The sequence below is a fragment of the Pseudophryne corroboree genome, chromosome 1 (genome assembly GCF_028390025.1).
Source record: "Pseudophryne corroboree isolate aPseCor3 chromosome 1, aPseCor3.hap2, whole genome shotgun sequence".
Taxonomy (NCBI): domain Eukaryota; kingdom Metazoa; phylum Chordata; class Amphibia; order Anura; family Myobatrachidae; genus Pseudophryne; species Pseudophryne corroboree.
In genome coordinates, this window is record NC_086444.1 from 814,789,788 (window position 1) to 814,815,965 (window position 26,178).

Sequence of the window (26,178 nt, forward strand, 5' to 3'; positions counted from 1 at the left end):
GTCCCGAGCGTCCGCTACGCTATAGCGAACCATTACGTTAGTCGGCAGTCAATAGCGTGCCTGTCTGTGATCTCTTGGCCGTGAGCGAACGTGACGCTTGAGCGTCTCGACTACGGCTAAGCGATCGTTACGCAACGTGCGTACCCTTACGGTATTCCATACGTCAATAGCGTACAGTGTTCTTAGACCTCTTAAAGGGTTTTAAGTAAGATAAATATTTAGCTTTATCAACACACAGAAAGTCACAGTTTGTACAATGCAGAGGTTATTACTGACAATAATACTGCACTGGACTAGCTTACACAGCTATATAACAATAGATCTAACAGTACACAGTAAGAACTGGATGTATATCACAGTGTAATTGTACTATAAAACCCTGACTAAACGCACTCTTTCTTAACTATCACTGTCTAAAAAGGCAGGTAGAATACTTAAGTGTCATGTAAAGGCACAGCGCTGACAACCAGGCGGCTTTACATAGGAGGATTTGCCCAAGCAGTCCCAGGAATAGTGAACTGCGGAATAATGGCACCGCGACACTGACAGGGAGTGAGGAAAAGACAGATATGCAGCTCCAGGGCGGAAACACTTGCTGGAAATGGCGGCCTGGGGGAGGGGCTTCAGGTCTAAGCCTTATCCCCTCTGCTGGCAAAACCACCGGGTACTGTGGGCGATATAAAAACCGGTTTAGAGAGAAAACCTGACCTGCGCCCATGCCCTGGTGATCTAGTGGGATCGCCTGTACTGCTACAGTGTCCACCGCCAGCGCGCGTGGCCCGCCTCCCACTGACCGCGCCAGATCGCGATAAAGACCGGGTACCGCAAGCGGGACCCACTTACCACCTCCCGAAGTGCGGCCACGCGATCCTGGAGTGCCCCAGCCGTGTGTGTATAACGTGTAGAAAACCGGAGCCTCCTGCTGTAGGTACCCGGCAACCAGGGCTCAGGAGTGTACAGCGCCGCTGGGGGAGAGATGGAGCTGCAGCAGGCAATGTCTACTGACATCCAGCACAATCTGTGCCTCTGCTGCAGCCCTTGCAGTCTTCTTTTTTCCTCAGAAAAAGCTTTTATAGAGCTGCTGTGAGCAGCTCTTCCTGTTACATACTTGCACTGCAAGCACCAACTACAAACTGAGGTCCTGTGCACGGAGGCGGGGTGATAGAGGAGGCGGCGCTATGCATCTTGGGAAGAAGGTCAAAGCTTTTGAGCCTGTTGGTGCTTTGGATCAAGATCCTACTCTACACCCCATTGTCCAATCCTTGTGGAGCCGTGTACCCCGCAGCAGAAATTAGTATTAACAGTTAGTATCGTGGCGGATATTTTCATTTTGAATGAAAATATCATTGCTATGTACTAAACTTATACTGCAGGGATAGCAGTAGCGATAACCTCTCTCCCTGCAAGTTAGATCCCTGGCACATTGGAGGAGTCTTTCACATTTGTGGAATCAGACACTGCGCATGCGCACTGAGTCAGATTTAGGAACTGGACAGAGGCTGCGGGAGTGGGATCTTAAAATCCCACTCCTGCGAGAAAGCTACCAAAGGCATAAAGCGGTTTATGCTGAGGATGCTGTTAACCAACAGTGCCAAACGCTGAAAAGCTTGACAATGATAGGGACTGCCATCTGCACTAGTACAGTAGAAAGCCTTTTGCAGGACATTTCTGTGAAAACACCTGCATTAGGCTATTAGTACATAGCGGAGATACATAAAATCATGCAATAACTGGAATTTTTGCATGATTTTATGTAAAAAACACCTTAATACATAGGCCCCCAAGTCTCAAATGCTTATTATTATTCTAGGACACATTTAGGAATTACGGAACAGTTGCAAATTCCAGCTGCAGCTCACTGGAATAACCCTTTGTTTGGCTCTGCTTGCTTCAGACTCCTCAGCAGGTGCAGCTTGTGGCAGATTTTATACCTTGTCAAAATTCATACACCACGGCTGTAACAGTGCAGTGACTGCTCAGCCAGCGTGCCCTGTCACCTGTGTTCCCATCCTCATTAAATAAAATAGACTTCTCAGTTTATTTTTAGAATTCACCTCAATTTAATGTAACCTTTTCTTAATGAGAGGGAATCTTTGGTAACTGCTTATTTAGAACAAAGTGTGTGATATGGAAAAATCCACCGAAACTGCATCAATTTTTATTTTAAAGGTATTTTGTTGTGCAGTTTATGATGAAATTAAGCTGAATAACCAGACTTGTAGCTGCCAGCACAAAACTGGACGCTCATTGTGGAGGTAGAAGGGGAGATGTTATTAGAGAGAAAGCCTGCCATGTGTCCTCAAATTGGAATGTGTATTAGCTGACCTATCCTTGCTACGGTCAGATTATCGCTATTATGTTTCCTGGGTGACTAATTTTCTGCTCCAGGTCAGAGCACTGAGTGTATGTCTGTCTCTGGGTAGCCTCATACAATCCTGTCTGCAGCACAGAGCCTAGATTCTCAACATGTGCTACGTGGACACCGATGGGTATCTCATATAGATTTATACCCCAAGAGGTATCTCATATAGATTTATACCCCAAGCGGTATCTCATATAGATTTATACCCCAAGGGGTATCTCATATAGATTTAAAGGGTATTTAAGGGGTCTATTTACTAAGCCTTGGTGGAGATAAATCCGATGGAGATAAAGTCCCAGCCAATCGGCTCCTGTCATTTTTCAAACCCAGTTTATGACATGGCAGTCAGGAGCCGATTGGCTGGAACTTTATCTCCGTTGGATTTATCTCCATCCAAGGGTTAGTAAATAGACCCCTAAGGGCGGGATGTACTGTCACTGATCGCGGGTCATCGCTGGTCAACGCAATGATGCTAATCGCATATGTACTAACATATGCGATTAGTATCACAAAGAGATACCAGGGATGTCCTGCGATCAGTGATGGTTCGCAGGACAAGGTTTGTGGCGGCTTCCGTCACCTCCCAGCCCCGAAAGGTGATGTGCAGGGAGTCCCCGTGATCCTCCTTCTCCCCCCTGCAGTCCGAAGGAGACAAGGCTGTGCTGCGGGGGAGAAGGAGAACGGGGGCCGTCGGGAGGTCGTTGTGAGCGGCGCAGGTCGGCGGTGGGATGCGGCAAGAAGCCCATAGGCTTCTATGGGGTATCGCCATCACTCCCCCCCGGCGGCGTAAACCCAGCGGTGGGGTCTTAGTACATATGAAAATGCGGTAAAACCCCCGAAAACGAGGGTTTTACCGCATTTTCCCTTTAGTACATCCCGCCCTAAGTCTGTTAACTATACAACGTAAACAAACATTCAATTCATTAATGAAACAGAAAACTAATTAGATGGTTTAAATTAGAAGGTGCATGGCATAAATATAGTCATATCAGCAATTCTTAAATAACTTTAAACCCATTAGGGATATATAAACAAAAATACTGGAAGTGTACGTGTGAAAAAGAAGGTTGAAAAGCAGAAAAACATTGGTGACAATGAAGTTTATACCTAATTATCCAGCTTCTTGCTTTATGCTTTCTATCTATGTAGTCTTGGTACTTCCAGATAGATAGAGAAAAATAAGGTTGTCAATACCATATAATATGTAAGACTATACAATATCAGCATCTTGTGTTGTGCTGTGTCCCTAGTAATAATGACACTGTCATTGACTAATTAGTGATCCGCCCACCCATCCCACACCCCAGCATACAGCACGTAGTATCACACCTCGGGGGCCACACACCCTACACACAGTTTTCTCAATGAAACAATAACATCCTCCCAGCGCGGGTGTAGAGGAGCTGGGCTGACATGTGACGGGATGAGAGAAATACGGGTGATGATGTAAGAATGCGGGATGTTGTCCATTAGGAGGCAGCGTCAGCGCACTAATAGCGACCCCGGCCGGGACAGTAATGATGATGATAATGATAATGGCAGTGCTGCAGCCAGCCGTGTCCCTGGCGAGGGAGGGGAGCAGCAGACGTGGCTGTGGCGGCGGCTGCTGCTCTGGAGCTGAGCACAGAGGATTTGTAGCAGCAGCAGCAGCAGCACTAGCTGTGGGAAGGGGAAGCAGCGGAGGGAGGAGGAGGTGATGGGAGAAGAGGGAGGAGGAGGAGGGAGAGGGGACTACACAGGGAGCAGTGCCCGCGTGTGTGCCTCTGATTCCCGGTGTAATTTGCAGCCAATCATCAGTAGGTGTCCGCATCCCCGCATCCTCCTCACCTCGGCGCCAATAACTCTCCACCTCTCTCCCCTGCCTCCCTCCCTCCTTCCCTCACACTGGTTCCCCATCCCCCTCTCGCTGCCTCCCCCCTCTCACAGCCCCCCCATGCCTCTCAGCCACACGCAGAGAAAGAGAGAGAGACTGACTGACTCCCAGGCTGCTGCCTCCCTCCCTCCCTCACACACATCGGCTGGAAACTGACTGGAGAGCAGCAGCAGCAGCGCACAGGGAGAGCCAGCTACAGACACACACATACAGAGAGGGGAGAGCAGGGACCACCGAGAGACCAGCAGCAGCACAATACACTCCCTCCTCCTCCCCCCAGCTCTCATTCTCCCTCTACCTCCTGCTCAGCCAACATATAAACATACCTGCCTGCCCCCAAATACAAATATTATTGCTTATCCATCCTTATATTCATTTCTTTTCTTTTTCTTTTTTTCTTTTCTAAATTCATATATTTTAAATAGAAATATTAAAGTGGGTATTCTGGAGGTGGCAGTGCACCTGGACTTGGTGCTGTATTCTCCCTGTGCAAGGTGATATGTGTGGGTAATTAGATGCACACACCAGCGTGCAGGATCCCTGAGATAGTCTCCATACAGTGGTAAGTACAGAGATTTTGTTGTCACTGTCTTGCACCTTCTCACCCTTATCCTCCCCTTTGAATGTTTGTGTGTCTTTGCCCCTTAGGAGTGTGGGGCTGATTTGCTGTACTGTGACTAATGGGTAAGTGCTGCTGGATTCATTTATTAATTAATCTGCACCAGCCCCTCCCCCTGGATGTTAAATATGACCTTTGATCTCTGTGGCAGTCATGCAATATTGAACAATCCCTTGGCACTGTGGGTTTCTAGTGTAATAACTACACCAAATAATTAAAAGAGATCTTGAATCAACTATTTGCTGCATTTTTGTCTTCCTCTACTTGATTTCTATTTTTGCCTTACCTGGTTGGTACACCTCTGCTGCCACCTGAACACTTCTTCGTTTTTGACAGCATTGCCTACTTTTCTGCACTTCACAAACTGAACAAAATAAATGTGATATTTTCTTCTGTTTGTGTGGGAAATGATTGCACAGGGTCTTGTTGTGGTCTGCTTGTTGGCACAATCAGAAATGTGCAGTTGTTTTCATCTTTCACACATGATTTGGCATAACTAGTTTTGAGTATGCAAGTTTTCACATGTGATTTACTATGGCATTATTGGGGAGTGTAGAATGTCCCACACATGTATATTCCCTTCAGCGTCTCTGTTGCATTTAGCCTGAAGCCTTTTGGGGCAGCCTTTGTACTGCTATCAAACCTCTGAGTGTAGAGTCTCCTCTTTCCTTGATAGAGGGCAGAGACAGTGGTGCTTCCTCTTGGCAGAAAGAGCAAGGTCTTTCTGGGATTTCAGATGCCTATCAATATTCCCAGAGGATGCTTCTTAAATAGAAAAAGATCCATGGCTCATCTTTATTTCCTGTTCATTTAGATTTAAGATTTGCTCACACAATACCGTGTTCCCAATGTCGCATCTGCAGAAGTCATGTGCTACTAAATCAGGCTTTAAATGCCTCATTAATCTAATTATGTGTTTAATTAGTTTAATTGATAGCCATTTTGAACTTTGAATATCTGACTGTGATTTTTTTCTTGGCCTCATTTAGTGTCCCTGACTAAAAATGTAAGCTCATATTTATTTTGGAAGATGCAGGTAACTTGCTCCAGTGATAGGTGATTGGACATACAACATGCATTGCTCATTGGGATGCATATAGGTGTAATTTGGTCTTTTATTCAGTTTGCTATGCAGATGACTGTCATATGCAAGAAAAGTTTGAAATATCAAGCGGGCTAACTAAACTGATACAGGCAGCAGCTGCCATTAACTATGTTTAATTGTATAGTGGGCAGCTATATCCCTAGACAATGGAGCATCTTTCCCCTTAACCACGTCCTGCTAGTGCAGGTAGCTTTTATTCTCACTGTGCTGCCACCAGGCTTAGGGATGCAGAGGGCTTCTCATTCTGTGATTGTAAAAAGCTCAGCCTTAGTACAGCTGCTCGCTCTTAGATAACACCAGAAGAATATGAAATTGCCTGACTTATTTTTATCTGGCCCCTTTCTCATCGCTTCTTCTTCTTTCCATCCATCCATCCGCTCTCCCTCCCTCACATTGCAGGGGCCCACCTCCCCACTCCCCACCATTTAAATGGCTGCTCCAATTGAGACCTGTCCTTGGTACATTGAATTAAGACCCTAGCAGAGCCAGCTGTGCTGGGATTCAAACTAATGACCGTCAGACACAGAAGGACACTGTGGCAGCTGGTAGTTTCTATTTTTCCCTGCCTTTTTAGTTGAGATTGTATACAGGCGGGCTCTTAGTTGCATTGTGCTTGCCTTCAGTTTATACTCTGATGCATTGTCGACTTTCTCAGCACTTAATTTGCTAATTTCCTGTTCATTTTTCTGTTCAAGACCATTTTGCTTGCAGCCTTCTAGCATTTCCGTGCCTTGACAAGACTTTGTTCATGCATTTCATCACGTTAAATGCCCTCTGGTTAGAGGTACTATAACCCTTTCCATCTCTGATTTACATGTCTTTTGATCTGTACTTTCTCTCTCCCTTGGCATTTGTCAACACCCCCAATTTCACTCTCCTCCCCTCTCTCTCCCTCCTCACCACTTTCAGGTATTCCATCCAGCTATTAATGCTATTATGCAATTCAATTATGTTTGGGGACAGGAGGGGGTTGGGGGGAATCGTATTTATTAATGTGATGGAAATGATCTTGACAGTATATTTCTTTCTTTCTCTCCCCTGCACCTTTTTGGAATGATTCTCTTTCTTTTACTTGGAACAGTTGGCATTTGTGATAATGCACAAGAAGATGCTCCGTGACAAACTGCTGTCTGCTGAAAAATCACCTAAAAAGAAATAAAAGGCACATCTCCCAAAACCACAAAACAAACAAAATATAAATAAAACCAGTTGCTTATAGAGGGTCTCATCCAGAAATAAAGGTGACTGAATTAAGCAGTTTCGGTGGTTTCCCCCCTCTCTCCCCTCCTACCCCCTTCCACCTACCCTCCTCAGAGATGTCCAATATGAACACTAATGTCTGTGTGGAGAATGGACAGAACCCTGAGGCTTCTGTGCTCCAGAAGGATAACCTGGTGGAGGGGGCACTAAACAGCCTCATGGATTACAACTCAGAAATGGAGAGGTATAGATCCTTTGCAACCTTTTACAAAACCAATGGTGGATTTCCCCAGGCTGCTAAGATTGCCAGGATCACCACTCCTATTTTCCCCAGTGCCCGGATTGGCATGTCTCCTTGGAACTGTGATAATGCAATGCTTTGGGGAAGGAAATCAGCCGCTATCAACCCTAATAGGACCAGCATGCACAGAAACGACTCCCAAAGGCTGGGAAAGCCTGGCGGAGCGCCAGAGTCGTTGCAAATGGCAAATAATAATTTCCTTTCCACCTTATCCCCTGAACACTGCAGACCTTTGGCAGGGGAATGCATGAACAAGCTCAAATGCGGCGCCGCTGAAGCAGAGATAATGAATCTCCCTGAACGCGTTGGAACTTTTTCCGCTATTCCGGCTCTAGGGGGCATCTCATTACCTCCAGGGGTCATCGTCATGACAGCCCTTCACTCCCCCGCAGCAGCCTCGGCAGCCGTCACAGACAGTGCGTTTCAAATTGCCAATCTGGCAGACTGCCCGCAGAATAATTCTTCGGGAGCAGGCGGGAACCCTGCCAAGAAGAAGAGGAAAAGGTGTGGGGTCTGTGTGCCCTGCAAGAGGCTCATCAACTGTGGAGTCTGCAGCAGTTGCAGGAACCGGAAAACAGGACACCAGATCTGCAAATTTAGGAAATGTGAAGAGCTTAAGAAAAAACCTGGCACTTCACTAGAGGTCAGAGGAGATGATTCTTTCTTTCCCTGCCTTCCCAGCTCCCTGCTTCCCCCTGTCCCTCCACCCCTTCAGTGTTTCTTGTCTGGCTTCAAGACACACTATCCCTTTTCTGATACCTCCTTCAGGTTGTGAGATTGTCCTTAATTCGCAGCTATATGTGCACAGAGAGATTATTTGTGTGAATGTGTGTGTGCGCTCTTGCAACTGACACTTTGGCAACTTTTCTTCACACATATAAGTATTAACCCTGCACTGCCATGTTACAGCGGCTGGGAGGTATATGATATTTCTGTGTGTGATTTCATCTGGATTGAACCAAGCGGATATATGAATTTATTTTTAGTGTTACAAGATTGTGTTTAAAGAGCTGCTGTATTCGTACCCCATCCTATTAAATTATACATACAAATGTTTGTAAAATATGTTATTTCTGTCTGAAATGAAACATTAGTATGTCCTGTAAAGTCCTAACCACTGAACCAATGAGAAAAATTCCTGCAATAAACTTTATGCCATATATTCAGAATACTTACTCGTGTGTGTGTGCGTGTGTGAAAAAACTGTACAGTAAATGCATTTGCAATCTACCAAAGATAAATTATTAATGTTTGCTATATTTTCTCACACCGAAGTACACTAATGTATATAAATGTGTATTTGGTTCTTTATGCATAGCCTGGAGTTCATGGCCTATTTGACCGCAATTCTCACTTTATTGGTTGATTATGCGAAAGTAGAGCATGAAGCTGTGTTTAATTGTAGTGTGCATACCCCCCTAAAACAGATATTGCATTTCATTTGTGGGGATATATATATATATATATATATATATATATATATATATACTGTATATGGACGTCTGTGATTTTTCACCCTTGTAATACAGGCCATAAAAGCTTGTCAACAATGATATTTGGGGATATGAAAGGATCAGTTTGATTGATTTTAGCTTTTACTTGCTAGAAACACTGGGTTGTTTCTGTTATAATTGAGACGCGGAAGGTTGCTCCATTCATTCATAAATGCCTGAGTAATGAGCACGTTTCTGAAAATTGTTATAGTCTGGAATCACACACTTCCTGCCATTAGCATTTTGCAGCTGCAAGGCGAGGCACTGTATAAGGAGCACTGTCCAACTGAGGTCAGCTCCAGCCTGTATGGATCACCATCTCATTTTCTAGATCACCTTTCTGAAGAGTGCCGGATGCCTAAAGATTGTTTAAATAAGTGTTTCCTTTTAATGTTTTAAACTAAGTAAAGTGGTAATTGTTTTATTGATATTAATAAAGCCGTTGACCTGCTGGATGTTTCATCTTTTCTCCACCTCATATAATCAATATCCAGTTGACAGAATGATTTATTTTATGTGGTTCTTAGTTTATGATGGTTTTTATTATAGTTTGTGCTTTGTCTCCGCTTTGGACGTTTTTCAGGCAATACTATTGTCAGTGTATTTAGCGCTGCTTTTACTTGTGCAATGCTGATAACTACAGTTAATAATGTATCATTTATTTCTATTTGTTTTTCTGAAGTCTGTTTACAAACTGTGGGGCAGATGTATTAAGCCTGGAGAAGTGATAAAGCAGTGATAAGTGCAATGTGATAATGCACCAGCCAATCAGCTCCTAACTGTAAATTTGCATATTTGAGCTGATTGGTTGGTGCGTTATCACCTTGCACTTATCACTGCTTTATCACTTCTTCAGGCTTAATGCATCTGCCCCAATGTATTTGTTTAGGTCTGTGCTGATGAGTTTCATGCAAGCTGATAGGAGGGTTGGTATCAATAATTGGGGCAGATGTATTAAGCCTGGAGACGTCATAAGGAAGTGATAAACCAGTGATAAGCGCAAGGTGATAATGCACCAGCCAGTCAGCTCCTAACTGTTAATTTACATATTGGAGCTGATTGGCTGGTGCGTTTATCACCTTGCACTTATCACTGGTTTATCACTTCCTTATGCCGTCTCCAGATTAGTACATCTGTCCCATTGTTAGGTAATGGGAAAGATACAACTTTTAATTGACATAGCGGATGACACATTTTTTCCTAGTGTTTTTGAGTTTCTGAATGCAATTTATTTCTATTGGTAATTTATTGATAATGCAGTGTACCACTGCATATGTATGCAATCTATTGCTTTGGCATTGGGAATAGTATCTACCTTAGCAAGAAGTGTCTGGATCTATTAGTTACAATATCTTGTTTGCATATTTATTTTGTGGAAAGATCATAAGTGTAGTTAATAAAATGTACTAGGAATGCTATAATAAACAAACAGTTCATATATGTCTGCTTGTTACCTAAAGTGCTTTAGAATTGTCACAATTCATTATCATACTATTTAACCTTCTAGCAAACATTTATACGTTAAACGCTGGAAGAGTGTTATGTCATGCAGGTGCTGCAGAAAGTATGTCAGAGAGGATTCAACTGTTATTGTTCATTCACTGCAGGTTTCCTATGCTTCTGTCTTAAAGAGCAACAATGTGGAATACGTTGGCACTTTGTAAATAATGGCAAGTCCCAAAGGCCAGATTTACTTAAACATGACATACCTTGGAAAAGCTGATGGCCCATTAACTATTAAGTAAATTTGGGGCAGTCCGCTTAGCCACAGTAGTAAATGGATGAATTAGGCAGTGTGCTTCAGCCATTGCATGCTCTGCCTCCCTGACAGGCCCTGTAATTCCTCCTCCAGATGTTAGTAATGGCAGCCAGCATGGTGGTCTTCCGCAATATGTGCTTTGTTGTTTTAGTAAGCCCGAAGCTGCCTGTGAAAAAGTATTCTGCGGCACCGAAATACAACTTTAATAACACATTACATTATTTTTGAAGTTAAGTTTAATTTTGTTGTTGTACAAGAACATTTTTTAATTTGGAGCTGTAAGCATATGCTATTATCAGACACTCTAAGAATCCATGTGTGTTCTTTATTAAGACAATGTAGAAATAAATTGCTTTAATTACAGACAAGATTATAGGCTAGCTTCACAAGATGTAAAATATCTTTAATGTTGAATCGGAAATGTTAAAACTTGCCTATAACTCATTATTTTAATATTTAATAGTCACAGGGAGGTGTCTGATTTGCAGATAATGTTGTGAGGAATCTGTAGTATGGCGTGTATTCATCATTTTGTGTTTTATAGTTGTATAGATTTTTTTAGTGTGCATAATACTTTGAGATGTTAAGCAGTTATGGTAATGTATCCGTGTTTGGGGTGCAATAAAGAGTCACTACTGGCACGCTAGCAGTCTGAAACACGAGTGCTGGAGATCACCCTGTAACAGTGGTCTACTCACCCTTGAATTTACAATAAACATTAAATCATTGAGGCTGCACCGCTTCGCAAGAGTGCTGTAATACTCATCTAACAGTTGAATACATAATTCTTTCTGTAAAGTACCTGGTGGATGAAATATTGCTTCAGAGAAATTTACTGTGTATATTTTCCTTTGCAGTGCTTAAACAGAATTATACCAATTTTAGTTTCAGTAACCAGTCAGAGAAGATAGAAGCCAACTTGCCCTTTTAAACAGGCTGGTAAGAGCTGTATCTATAGAAATGTAGGCACCAGCAGGAATTGGCAGTAATATTTTTGGATGGTATGATTATATGAGTCCTGGGGATTCTCTAGGCCTGCATTCCATAACAGGTTTATGTTCAGTAATACATATATGTAGTACCGCAATTGTTTATTTGTGTGGTGGGTTTAGGAAGTATGTCTATCTTTGTGTATAGTTCTTTTGGATTGTGCAGAAAATATTGTATAGTTGTCTTCACGTGGCATGAATTCATCTGATCTGGATGTGTGTAGTACAGAGGCATTAGCCCAACGCAGATCTCAGTGATACATGTACTGCTGCTTGTTGTTGTGTTATTAGTCACAGTAAGTTTTGTTGCTGTACCCCCAGAGTTACCTGCATGATATATTTTTACAAGTATATAGGTGCTTTTACCTGTATAAGGGTCATTTCTGGTTGGAGGTTGAATTTACTGGCAACGCAAAGTGAGCGGGTCACACGAGATTTGGGGGCTATTGTATTAATAATTGTGGTACTGCCGCAATTATTAACCGACAGTATCGCAACAGATTTTTTTTAAATTTTGTATGAAAATATCCTCTCTATACACTAAAGTAAACTAGCGATAACCAATGTCAATGCAAGTTACTTCCTCGTCATATCGAGGAGTCGTTAAAATTTCCATCTTCTTGATTGTCATCAATATGTTGAATTCCTCCTACTCCGGCATTAGTGTATGGTAGAGTGTGCAAATAAAAAGGGCAAGTTTTGGTGAGAGTGAACGACAATTTTACCCTCCCAGGTACTTCCCGTTGTCACTGGTGCACTTGAAGGAACGTTTGGTGATCTAATCTAGCACATACAATAGCTGTGAGCCTACTCTAGAGATCAGTGTATGGAGGAGTGGCTATGGTAACAAGCAGTGAGACATGTGTAAGACATAGGGAAGTGCTAGAGCAATGCTAGCTGACAAGTAATCAGAGTTAGGGGGCGATTCAGTTGATAGAGGGGAATTTCAATTGATTTCCAAGACCAGCCCCACGGCTGCACTTACAGTAGATTTCTACTCACTAGCAATAATCGATAAACTGCACGTGTCTAAGTCGCATTGCGCACGCGTGCCAAGGTACCTTAGCAATTGTGCTCGCAGTGATGATTTACTTGCAAAGTGATTGACAGTCAGTGACAGGTAACGGAGAGTGGCGCCAGAAATGCAGATGTGTTGTGTCCGTTTTCGAGGCCTGTCCTGTATACAGAAAACATAGTACCAGCGTCTCAGTTCCCAAAGTCATTCTGCGCCTGCATAGAATTACTCAGATGGTCAATTATTGAAGTATATACGATTGACGCTGCGTCTTTATACGCAGCCACTTGGATTTATGATGTTGTCTGTTGGCTTCTTAATACGTTTCCAGGCGGCTGGAACATCTGCATACTTTCTCACATTAGCTGCATATACATTTGCATAGATGCATTAGCATGTTGTATACATGTGAATCAGGCCTATAGCTATACAGGAGTGTAATTTTATATTGCTCCTATTACCATGCAGCTTTATCTGACCTCCAGCTAAGTATTGCCCTGACAACTGTTGTCAGCCAGGCTCTCATATATGCTATGCTGCTTTATGATTTAGTGTCTTCCCCCGTTGTCACCTTTTACAGTCAGTCTCAATACACAAAATAAATAGGTAGGACATAGAGAGGTATCCAATTACTGCGATAGTGGCATGGCCACGTAAAATGGGTGTTTTTTCTTAATCACGCCCATTCAATTAGTCCATGCGAAAACACCCCTTTTTCATGCAAAAATACATAGGTATAGCGAAAAGCCACGGGCCTATGTATTTTCGCGGCACTTATTGGATCTAAGGGGCATTTATAGTGGATTATCACGCAAAGCATAATCCCCGATAAGGGCCAGCATCGGGGATAAGCACTGGCTTATCGGGGCTAATTGGATAGCCCATGGCAATACAATTACCCGCGGTAATTGACCGCAATTAATTGGATGCCGCCCATAGTAGCCTGAGAAATCTGCAATTTACCACAATGAAGAAAAAACAAAACAAAAAACATTTAAAATGTTTTCAGTAATGATAATCAATATATACATTTCTCTAACGTCCTAAGTGGATGCTGGGGACTCCGTAAGGACCATGGGGAATAGCGGCTCCGCAGGAGACTGGGCACATCTAAAGAAAGCTTTAGGACTATCTGGTGTGCACTGGCTCCTCCCCCTATGACCCTCCTCCAAGCCTCAGTTAGATCTCTGTGCCCGAACGAGAAGGGTGCACACTAGGGGCTCTCCTGAGCTTCTTAGTGAAAGTTTTAGATTAGGTTTTTTATTTTCAGTGAGACCTGCTGGCAACAGGCTCACTGCATCGAGGGACTAAGGGGAGAAGAAGCGAACTCACCTGCGTGCAGAGTGGATTGGGCTTCTTAGGCTACTGGACATTAGCTCCAGAGGGACGATCACAGGCCCAGCTTGGATGGGTCCCAGAGCCGCGCCGCCGGCCCCCTTACAGAGCCAGAAGGCAGAAGAGGTCCGGAAAATCGGCGGCAGAAGACGTCCTGTCTTCAACAAGGTAGCGCACAGCACTGCAGCTGTGCGCCATTGCTCTCAGCACACTTCACACTTCGGTCACTGAGGGTGCAGGGCGCTGGGGGGGGGGCGCCCTGAGACGCAATAAAAACACCTTGGATGGCAAAAAAAATGCATCACATATAGCTCCTGGGCTATATGGATGCATTTAACCCCTGCCAGAATCCATAAAAAAGCAGGAGAAAAGTCCGCGAAAAAGGGGCGGAGCCTATCTCCTCAGCACACTGGCGCCATTTTCCCTCACAGCTCCGTTGGAGGGAAGCTCCCTGTCTCTCCCCTGCAGTCACTACACTACAGAAAGGGTTAAAAAAAGAGAGGGGGGCACTAATTAGGCGCAGTATTAACTATACAGCAGCTATAAGGGGAAAAACACTTATATAAGGTTATCCCTGTATATATATAGCGCTCTGGTGTGGGCTGGCAAACTCTCCCTCTGTCTCCCCAAAGGGCTAGTGGGGTCCTGTCCTCTATCAGAGCATTCCCTGTGTGTGTGCTGTATGTCGGTACTTTTGTGTCGACATGTATGAGGAGAAAAATGATGTGGAGACGGAGCAGATTGCCTGTAATAGTGATGTCACCCCCTAGGGGGTCGACACCTGAGTGGATGAACTGTTGGAAGGAATTACGTGACAGTGTCAGTTCTGTATAAAAGACAGTGGTTGACATGAGACAGCCGGCTACTCAGCTTGTGCCTGTCCAGACGTCTCATAGGCCGTCAGGGGCTCTAAAGCTCCCGTTACCTCAGATGGCAGATATAGACGCCGACACGGATACTGACTCCAGTGTCGACGGTGAAGAGACGAATGTGACTTCCAGTAGGGCCACACGTTATATGATTGAGGCAATGAAAAATGTTTTACACATTTCTGATAAAAGGATCCTGCTGATAGAAAGCAGGAGGGTATCCTAAAAGGTATTTACACACATACTGGTGTTATACTGCGACCAGCAATCGCCTCAGCCTGGATGTGCAGTGCTGGGTTGGCGTGGTCGGATTCCCTGACTGAAAATATTGATACCATAGATAGGGACAGTATATTTTTGCCTATAGAGCATTTAAAAGATGCATTTTTATATATGCGTGATGCACAGCGGAATATTTGCCGACTGGCATCAAGTCTAAGCGCGTTGTCCATTTCTACCAGTAGAGGGTTATGGACACGTCAGTGGTCAGGTGATGCGTATTCCAAACGGCATTTGGAAGTATTGCTTTATTAAGGGAGGAGTTATTTGGGGTCGGTCTTTCAGACCTGGTGGCCATGGCAACAGCTGGGAATTCCACGTTTGTACCCCAGGTCGCCTCTCAACATGAGAAGACGCCGTATTATCAGGCGCAGTCTTTTCGTGGACAAGCGGGCAAAAGGTTCCTCATTTCTGCCCCGTGACAGAGGGAGAGGAAAAAGGCTGCAGAAATCAGCCAGTTCCCAGGAACAGAAACCCTCTCCCGCCTCTGCCAAGCCCTCAGTATACGCTGGGGCTATACAAGCAGAATCAGGCACGGTGGGGGGCCCGTCTCAATGAATTTCAGCGCGCAGTGGGCTCACTCGCAAGTAGACCCCTGGATCCTTCAGGTGATATCTCGGGTACAAATTAGAATTCGAGACGTCTCCCCCTCGCCGTTTCCTAAAGTCGGCTTTATCGATGTCTCCTTCTGACAGGGAGACAGTTTTGGAAGCCATTCACAAGCTGTATTCCCAGCAGGTGATAATCAAGATACCCCTCCTGCAACAGGGAACGGGGTATTATTCCACACTGTTGTGGTACCGAAGCCGGACGGCTCGGTGAGACCGATTCTAAATCTAAAATCTTTGAACACTTACGTACAGAGGTTCAAATTCAAGATTGAGTCACTCAGAGCAGTGATTGCGAACCTGGAAGAAGGGGACTACATGATGTCTCGGGACATCAAGGATGCTTACCTTCATGTCAAAATTTACCCTTCTCACCAAGGGTACCTCAGGTTTAGGGTACAGAACTGTCACTATCAGTTCAGACGCTGCCGTATGGATGGTACACGGCACCCCGGGTCTTTACCAAGGTAATGGCCGAAATGATGATATTCCTTCGAAGGAAGTGAATTTTAGTTATCCCTTCCTTGGACAAGTCCCTGATAAGGGTAAGATCCAGGGAACAGTTGGAGGTCGGTGTAGCACTATCTCAGGTAGTGTTGCGGCAGCACGATTGGATTCTCAATATTCCAAAATCGCACCTGGTTCCGACGACGTGTCTTCTGTTCCTAGGGATGATCCTGGACACGGTCCAGAAAAAGGTGTTTCTCCCGAAGGAGAAAGCCAGGGAGTTATCCGAGCTAGTCAGGAACCTCCTAAAACCGAGCCAAGTCTCAGTGCATCAATGCACAAGGGTTCTGGGTAAAATGGTGGCTTCCTACGAAGCAATCCCATTCGGCAGATTCCACGCAAGAACTTTCCAGTGGGACCTGCGGGACAAATGGTCCGGATCGCATCTTCAGATGCATCAGCGGATAACCCTGTCACCAAGGACAAGGGTGTCCCTCCTGTGGTGGTTGCAGAGTGCTCATCTTCTAGAGGGCCGCAGATTAGGCATTCAGGACTGGGTCCTGGTAACCACTGATGCCAGCCTGCGAGGCTGGGGAGCAGTCACACAGGGAAGGAATATCCAGGGCTTATGGTCAAGCCTGGAGACATCACTTCACATAAATATCCTGAAGCTAAGGGACATTTACAATGCTCTAAGCTTAGCAAGACCTCTGCTTCAAGGTCAGCCGGTGTTGATCCAGTCGGACAACATCACAGCAGTCACCCACGTAAACAGACAGGGTGGCACAAGAAGCAGGAGGGCAATGGCAGAAGCTGCAAGGATTCTTCGCTGGGCGGAAAATCATGTGATAGCACTGTCAGCAGTATTCATTCCGGGAGTGGACAACTGGGAAGCAGACTTCCTCAGCACGACCTCCACCCGGGAGAGTGGGGACTTCACCCAGAAGTCTTCCACATGATTAAAAACTCGACATGTATTGCGCCAGGTCCAGGGACCCTCAGGCAATAAGCTGTAGACGCTCTGGTAACACCGTGGGTGTACCAGTCAGGGTATGTGTTCCCTCCTCTGCCTCTCATACCCAAGGTACTGAGATTGATAAGATGGAGAGGAGTAAGCACTATATTCGTGGTTCCGGATTGGCCAAGAAGGACTTGGTAACCGGAACTTCAAGAGATGCTCACGGAGGATCCGTGGCTTCTACCTCTAAGAAGGGACCTGCTCCAGCAAGGACCCTGTCTGTTCCAAGACTTACCGCGGCTGCGTTTGACGGCATGGCGGTTGAACGCCAGATCCTGAAGGAAAAAAGGCATTCCGGATGAAGTCATCCCTATCCTGATCAAAGCCAGGAAGGATGTAACTGCAAAAACATTATCACCGCAATTGGCGAAAATATGTTGCGTGGTGCGAGGCCAGTAAGGCCCGACGGAGGAAATTCAACTGGGTCGATTCCTACATTTCCTGCAAACAGGAGTGTCTATGGGCCTGAAATTGGGGTCCATTAAGGTTCAAATTTCGGCCCTGTCAATTTTCTTCCAAAAAGAACTAGCTTCAGTCCCTGAAGTTCAGACGTTTGTAAAAGGGGTACTGCATATACAGCCTCCTTTTGTGCCTCCAGTGGCACTTTGGGATCTCAATGTAGTTTTGGGTTCCAAAAGTCACATTGGTTTGAACCACTTAAATCTGTGGAGTTAAAATATCTCACATGGAAAGTGGTCATGCTGTTGGCCCTGGCCTGGGCCAGGCGCGTGTCAGAATTGGCGGCTTTATCCTGAAAAAGCCCTTATCTGATTTTCCATTCGGACAGGGCGGAATTGAGGACTCTTCCTCAGTTTCTCCCCAAGGTGGTTTCAGCGTCTCACCTGAACCAACCTATTGGTGGTGCCTGCGGCTACTAGGGACTTGGAGGCCTCCAAGTTGCTAGACGTTGTCAGTGCCCTGAAAATATATGTTTCCAGGACGGCTGGAGTCAGGAAATCTGACTCGCTGTTTATCCTGTGTGCACCCAACAAGCTGGGTGCTCCTGCTTCTAAGCAGACTATTGCTCGTTGGATTGGTAGTACAATTCAGCTTGTACATTCTGTGGCAGGCCTGCCACAGCCAAAAATCTGTAAATGCCCACTCCACAAGGAAGGTGGGCTCATCTTGGGCGGCTGCCCGAGGGGTCTCGGCTTTACAACTTTGCCGAGCAGCTACTTGGTCAGGAGCAAATACGTTTGTAAAATTCTACAAAATTGATATCCTGGCTGAGGAGGACCTGGAGTTCTCTCATTTGGTGCTGCAGAGTCATCCGCACTCTCCCGCCCGTTTGGGAGCTTTGGTATAATCCCCATGGTCCTTACGGAGTCCCCAGCATCCACTTAGGACGTTAGAGAAAATAAGAATTTACTTACCGATAATTCTATTTCTCATAGTCCGTAGTGGATGCTGGGCGCCCATCCCAAGTGCGGATTGTCTGCAATACTTGTACATAGTTATTGTTACAAAAATCGGGTTATTATTGTTGTGAGCCATCTTTCAGAGGCTCCTCTGTTATCATGCTGTTAACTGGGTTCAGATCACAGGTTATACGGTGTGATTGGTGTGGCTGGTATGAGTCTTACCCGGGATTCAAAATCCTTCCTTATTGTGTACGCTCGTCCGGGCACAGTATCCTAACTGAGGCTTGGAGGAGGGTCATAGGGGGAGGAGCCAGTGCACACCAGATAGTCCTAAAGCTTTCTTTAGATGTGCCCAGTCTCCTGCGGAGCCGCTATTCCCCATGGTCCTTACGGAGTCCCCAGCATCCACTACGGACTATGAGAAATAGAATTATCGGTAAGTAAATTCTTATTTTTCCTACTAATTGGTGACCTCATGTATTGCCAGTGATGAGATAATAAATGATGTGAAGGTGAGGTTTATCTATGTGTGCGTCACCATCTTTTCTCAGTGAGATTATGGTCCCATTGATGAAAGATGAATATAAGATTTGCAGAACTATTGTTAATCTGCTCCCCAAGCACTGTGCATACTGATAATTATAGTGACTGCGTATGTAAATTTTACCTATCATCATTTACAAATGTAGGGCCTGGTTCAGAGAAGTACACAGCAGCTGTGTGAAATTACGCCAATGTTGCTACAGCTTGGATTTGTACTGAGACGCCCTCCGGCGGCTTTACAAATCCCAGGGGCTGTGTACAAGGAAGCAGCACCTATTGCAGATCAGCTGATTATCAAAGTAGTGAATGGCCCTATGGTCGTGCAGCATGGCCGCAGGAAGTATGATGCCTAAATCTATGCAGCTGTGTATTGTATTGCAGTTGCAGCCTCAAATACCCCACCAAAATGGTAGTGAGAAATCCTTTTGTGTTTTCTTGCAGCCACGAATTAGTCCTGTAGGGTATGCGGCTAGCATACCAATTGCCATCGAGCCCGCAGCGTGGCGAACGCAGCGAGCCCGCAAGTGGATTAGTTGCGCTCGCCACTCTGCCAGCATTCCAACGCTTGGTATGCCAATGTCGGATAGTGACATTCGGCATCCCAGGTGGTGGTATTACATACCAAACCCGCTTGTAGGTATTCTCTTTATGAATCTTTATTTAGGCTCAGTTGCTGCAATTTATGGTGAATCCCCATGACCATCTTTGCAAACAATGGCCCTCATTCCGAGTTGTTCGTTCGCTAGCTGCTTTTAGCAGCATTGCACACGCCAGGCCGCCGCCCTCTGGGAGTGTATCTTAGCATAGCAGAATTGCGAATGAAAGATTAGCAGAATTGCGAATAGAAAATTCTTAGCAGTTTCTGAGTAGCTCGAGACTTACTCCTACACTGCGATCAGCTCAGGCCGAAACGGCCTGGTTTGACGTCACAAACACGCCCTGCGTTCGGCCAGCCACTCCCCCGTTTCTCCAGACACTCCCGCGTTTTATTCTGGCACGCCTGCGTTTTTCCTCACACTCCCAGAAAACAGTCAGTTTCCACCCAGAAACACCCACTTTCTGTCAATCACACTCCGATCACTTCAACGATGAAAATTCTTCGTTCGGACGTGAGTAAATCTACTAAGTTTTGTGCTAAAATACTTAGCGCATGCGCACTGCATACCATGCGCATTTTTGCCTTAATCGCTCCGTTGCGAAAATCGGCAACGAGCGAACAACTCGGAATGACCTCCAATGGGCGGGATGTAATGATCTCCGAGTCTGGCGGCTGTGCAGGATGCCGGCCAAACCATGATGTTTTTTAAAGGAGATACTTTTAATTTGCCAGCTGTCGGGATTCCGGCGGTCAGGATACCGATGCTGGAATCCCAACAGCCGTCAATGCCGCCAGCCAGAATCCTGGCGCAACAGGGCTATTCCCACTCATGGGTGTCTAAGACTCCTGTGGTGAGTGCAACGAGCCTACAAGGGGACTCTTAGCGTTCGCCCCACTGTCGGCATTCTGGCAGGCGGGTTGCCGCTGTTGGAATGTTGACAGCCGGCATCCCGTTCACCGGTTACCCATACCGAACCCTCTACAAGGCATAGTTTAGCCTTGTACATGATTGCCCCGTTAAAAAATTGTCCGGGCTCAGCTGGCATCCCGCACAGTCGCCGAACTCGGAGTTCATGACATCCCGCCCCATGAGTAATAATAGCTAGTATATTAGTTAACAAAGCTAAGGTAAAAAGTTCATTTTGTTGAGGCCCCACATTTTTATTAACTGCTTTTAAATTTACATAATTTGTAGACTACATTTAATTAAATTGTTATTGAAAAAATTAGAGATCTGTCACACAGTTGGTTGATGGGATCCATCTAGAATAGGAGCCCTTAAACTCTCTAGGTAGATTTACTAAATGTTGCCGATCATCAGTAGCTTTTATCAATAGTTTTACAACGGCAGTAGCAATCAATGCTAAATCAGGCTTGTTTAGCATTGATTCCTGTTGCTTGTAAAACTATCGGTCATAGCTGCTAATGATCAGCGACCTTAAAAAAACAATATTTAGTAAATCTACCCCTTGGTTCCAATCCAGTTGGTCTGGATTCTCCAGTAATGGTTACATTTGTGTTAGTCATAAGGATTAATTTAATATGAGGGTGCTAGGTGCTCAGAAAATGCTGCAGACATCAGGTCATGGATCACAGTGATGGCACTAATCTACCATTTGGTTAGGTGTGCAGAATCCATCAATCAAAATGCCAAGAAATGATGATCCTTGGATTTAAACGTGACCCTGATAAACACCAGATGCCTGCAGTCACTGGGATCTGTGAGCCCGTTGCCTGCAGTCACTGGGATCTGTGAGCCCGTTGCCTGCAGTCACTGTGGTCTGTGAGCCCGTTGCCTGCAGTCACTGGGATCTGTGAGCCTGTTGCCTGCAGTCACTGGGATCTGTGAGCCCGTTGCCTGCAGTCACTGGGATCTGTGAGCCCATTGCCTGCAGTCACTGTGGTCTGTGAGCCCGTTGCCTGCAGTCACTGGGATCTGTGAGCCCGTTGCCTGCAGTCACTGGGATCTGTGAGCCCGTTGCCTGCAGTCACTGGGATCTGTGAGCCCGTTGCCTGCAGTCACTGGGATCTGTGAGCCCGTTGCCTGCAGTCACTGGGATCTGTGAGCCCGTTGCCTGCAGTCACTGGGATCTGTGAGCCCGTTGCCTGCAGTCACTGGGATCTGTGAGCCCGTTGTCTGCAGTCACTGGGATCTGTGAGCCCGTTGTCTGCAGTCACTGGGATCTGTGAGCCCGTTGTCTGCAGTCACTGGGATCTGTGAGCCCGTTGCCTGCAGTCACTGGGATCTGTGAGCCCGTTGCCTGATGTCCATGGGATCTGTGACTCCTGTTACCTGCAGTCCATGAGATCTAAAATGCATTTACTAACCCTAGGTGGAATATCTGGTAACACAAAAAAAATATTTTTGACTACATGGGTATTATCTTGAACATTCTGTTTATTTATGTTTTAGTGGCTGTTTAAGAACTGACGTAGCAGCCCTTTGTATTGCTGGGTTTTACGGAATTTAGGAAAGGTAGATTGTCTGTCTAGTTTTTGCATGAGTCACTGAAATCGCACATCTGATGGGATGATCTATTTATAGATGTTATTTGTACCATTAACTTCTCAGACTCATAGGGGGGAATTCAAACGTAAATTTGTTAAGCTCTGACATTTAAATTAGGAGATGCAGTTTTCCATGAATAATGCTTGGGGCGTAGTCACAGTAAACTGTATTTTTTGGCACAAGTGTTAGGCGTGATGCTGTTAGTGAACACTGTAACACCACAACTAGCCCAAAGGATCTAGATAAGTCCTATTCTGATCACACCTCAGAAGGGTGCAAAGAGATGTATCTACTAGTCGCGGGATTACAGTGCTGGCAATTGATTAGCTCTGGGTGCTGTTCCCTGGAGCTTAACAACGTTCAAGTGAATTCCCCCCCTATAGGGCCTTATTCATATAACTGAGACGCTCACCTGCAGCGTATAGCAGGTGTAGTTTCTCCATCTGAGTATGTCCACCTGTGTGAGTGACTGTACATTTTCGCCACCCCCCTCCCACTAAAATTCACAAACCCTGCATGAGATTGCATGCTGTGTCTCTTAGTGCAGACAGTCGGGAGGCATGCATGGTTCGACTCGGCCCATGCGCACACTTAAAACATTGGCCAAATGCATATGGCATTGACACTCGGAACCAGATTCAGATCTGATCGCTGCTGTGCGTTGTCGCACAGTGGGCGATTATCGACAGACTGCGCATGCCATATGCACCGCAATACACATGCGCGTCACCAAACAGGCATCGCCAAACAGCGACAGGCTGGTGCGAAAATTGTAATTGCACAGCCATTCGCATGCTGATTGACAGGAAGAGGCCGATTGGGGTTGGTAACTGACCGTTTTCTGGGAGTGTCAGGAAAAACGCAGGCGTTCCCAAGCATTCTCAGGGAGGGTGTGTGACGTCAGCTCCGGACCCGATCAGCCTGTTCTCATCGCACTGTAGGAGTAAGTCCTGGGCTGCACACACTGGTAAAAACATTTGATGGTGAGTGTGGTGCGAACGGATTTGCAGCTGCCCGCTGACTGAGGGATGTTTGTAGCACGGCGTACACATGCGATCGCACACTTGCATGGGTGAATTTACACTCCCCCTGGGCGGGGACTATCTGAATGGGACAGCAAAATTAAGAGCCCAGTGATCATGTCTGAATCACCCGCTGTGTCCGACTCAGGCTCATAGACCCATATACAGTAGATAAAGACTAATGTACACACAACATTACCTGTTCCCTCAATGTCATCACTTATCTAATTTATCTTCTTTCAGTTTAAAATCCTTCTTTACATTCTTATTTACCACTAACACATTTAAATACTAATTTAAACATTTTCTTAGCTAGAAAGTGACCCTACTTTATTCTCCAGATGTCAGCCACATCTTCTCCATGGTATCATCCGGCATTTGCTTCATATGCCTGAGCTGTGCTGTAATGTAACACAGACAAATAGAAATTGTGCATTGATGTTTCTATAAGTAATATTTATATTCTCAGCACTTTGTGGCACCAGAGCATGCATTTATAACTCGCTCACCTCCAGAAATGTTCCACTTACTACAACTAATGAGACCGTGGCACTTTTTCTCTGCATGATCCATGGCACTAAGGGTCTGATTCTGAATAGAGAATAAAGCAAGAAAGAGAAATCATCTATGCACCTTGACAAAACCATGTTGCGCTGCAGGTGGTGCAGATGTACATGTGCAGACTTGGGAGGGTCGTGTCCAAATTTAAATTGCTGTGTAACAAAAAAGCTGTCCAGCTACATGCAAAAGCAGACAGTATTTACCCTGATGGATTTTTTTTTATGGGTTTGTCCAGGTACACAGGGGCAGATGTATTAACCTGGAGAAAGCATAAGGAAGTGATAAACCAGTGATATGTGCAAGGTGAAAAACACCAGCCAATCAGCTCCAATATGCAAATTTAACAGTTAGGAGCTGATTGGCTGGTACGTTTATCACCTTGCATTTATGCCTTCTCCAAGGTAATACATCTGCCACACAGTTACTTGCTCTTTCTTACTTCATTCCGAACTCAGAATCAGGCCCTAAGTGTGAGATTTGCAGAGGAAAACTCCTAGCATGTCAGTTGATACTGGGTATTGCAAGGTCAGCAGTATCAGCTGCCATTCAATCAGATGAATACGTTTTGATATTTTGAGAACAGTAGGAAAATAAAATTCTATAAAAAAATTTAAGTGTAGGTGTAAGTATGCGTCCGTAGGGAAAATGTATGAAATCTTGGAAAAATAAAATGGAGAAGTTGCCCAAATCAACCAATAGGCTCCTAATTGTCATCAGCCCGTTGATGTATGGGCCCCTATAGTTGTCATGGCTATTATAAGTCACCTTGGAGTTCTGTGACCTCTGGGCCTATTGTTTTTATGTTGTCATGGAGCTCTTCTGTAACTTGTAATGCCATTAGTATTTATTGTATGGGTACAATAAATGATTGTGACTTGAAAGCATCAACCATATTCGATGGGATCTCGCTAATGCCTGTGAGCCTCAGGCTATTATACCTGGAGGGAGTAGTTCAACAAAACTGTCAAAAATTGGTTACCTAAACAACCTTCATTATAAGATGTTATTGCCGTGTGGCTTCATGGTCGATTAAAATAGTAACATTTAGGGGCTGTGTTATTGTACAGTATTATACTGTATATAGAAGTATGCCCATCGTATATATAGGGTGCATTTTTCAGTGCACATTCTACAGATTCCATGTTAGAACATTTAACTGTACAGGTTGAGTCTCGCATAACCATGATTGGACTGGCCCACAGGTGTACAGGAGGAAATCACCGGTGGGCTCCACTGCCTTCTGTCTTCGCCCCCTCCTCCAGGGGTCAGTTACTTGGTGGAGTAGTACCATGGTTGAACTTGCATGCTTGGTTTATTTCCATGGAAACGACACCAAGGTTAGCCCCCCTGCCACTCAAAGTGGGTGGCCCTGCCACACCATGCCAACTCCTTTATAAAGGTCCCACATTCTTTGCATATACTATCTCATGGTTAGCCAAATACCTCTGTTGTTACTGGGTATACCCCTTCTTGTAGCTGGCTGCACCCCTTAAACTTTGACCCCTACCACTGCATTAACTGGTGGGCTTTTCATGCATCAATTCGACCTTGCTCATAACCGTAATCCTTGGAACTCAAATTTTGAATTTTAAGTCATTTTGGATAAGGGAGAAGCAACCTGTAATTTATATTACCAAACATATTATATTACCAGTACAGTACTCAGAAATTGTCCCTATACACTAAATTACCTGATGTACAGTAGTCTTTAACAGATGAAGGGGAAAATTTTATAATTTTTCAGCCACCACCCTGTGCTAGAATAGTTTTTAATAAATAATTCCAAGAGGCTTATTTACTAATTCAAGCTACCGCTTTTTGGTATGTTTAAGCCCAAAATTTAAAGGCATTGTCCTTTTAAATTTGGGGACTGAAACATTCTGGGGAGCAGCGCTTGGTAAATACAGTAGAGCCCCAAAACAGAATTCTCTGCTCATATTAGTAGTTTCTATATTTCTTGTAGATGATGTGTTACAGATTGTCTGGGGTTTATACGGCTGTTTTGTACTTCCAGCCAATTAGCTAGGAACTTGAAGTCTATGACTCGGGCCGGAAGCCTTTTTCTACTTCATATTTACATATTTAGCTGTTAATTGCTATGTGGTGATGATCTGCTGTCTACATTGAGCATTTGGGAGTAAGGATAGGAAATTCTCTGTATAGGGCAGGAAACCTGAGATCAGTCACAGCTGTAATCACCGGGCATATTAATACTCAGTATAGCCAATAATTCCAGAAAGCATCTGAAAATAAGATTTGCTTTGACATGGTGAAGACTTCCATACTTACACAAACCATACAATCGTTTAAAA

General features: G+C 44.9%; 1 protein-coding gene across 5 annotated transcripts in view; it reads left to right on the plus strand.

Annotated features, from left to right (window-relative positions):
• The first annotated feature begins 3,714 nt into the window (after positions 1–3,714).
• The window catches only part of CXXC4 (CXXC finger protein 4), a 202,931-nt gene continuing 180,467 nt past the window's right edge, over positions 3,715–26,178 (plus strand). Inside the window, exons 1-3 of one of the 5 annotated variants that reach the window (XM_063919362.1) lie at positions 3,715–3,808; positions 4,661–4,797; positions 7,041–8,631. In XM_063919362.1, coding sequence (XP_063775432.1) covers positions 7,276–8,235 — 960 coding nt within the window. In that variant the 5' untranslated portion in view covers positions 3,715–3,808; positions 4,661–4,797; positions 7,041–7,275 and the 3' untranslated portion in view covers positions 8,236–8,631. Of the gene's footprint in view, positions 3,809–3,864; positions 4,798–4,883; positions 4,920–7,040; positions 8,632–26,178 lie in introns of those variants that run through there. The other 4 variants (XM_063919365.1, XM_063919358.1, XM_063919371.1 and 1 more) reach the window with 4 other exon arrangements.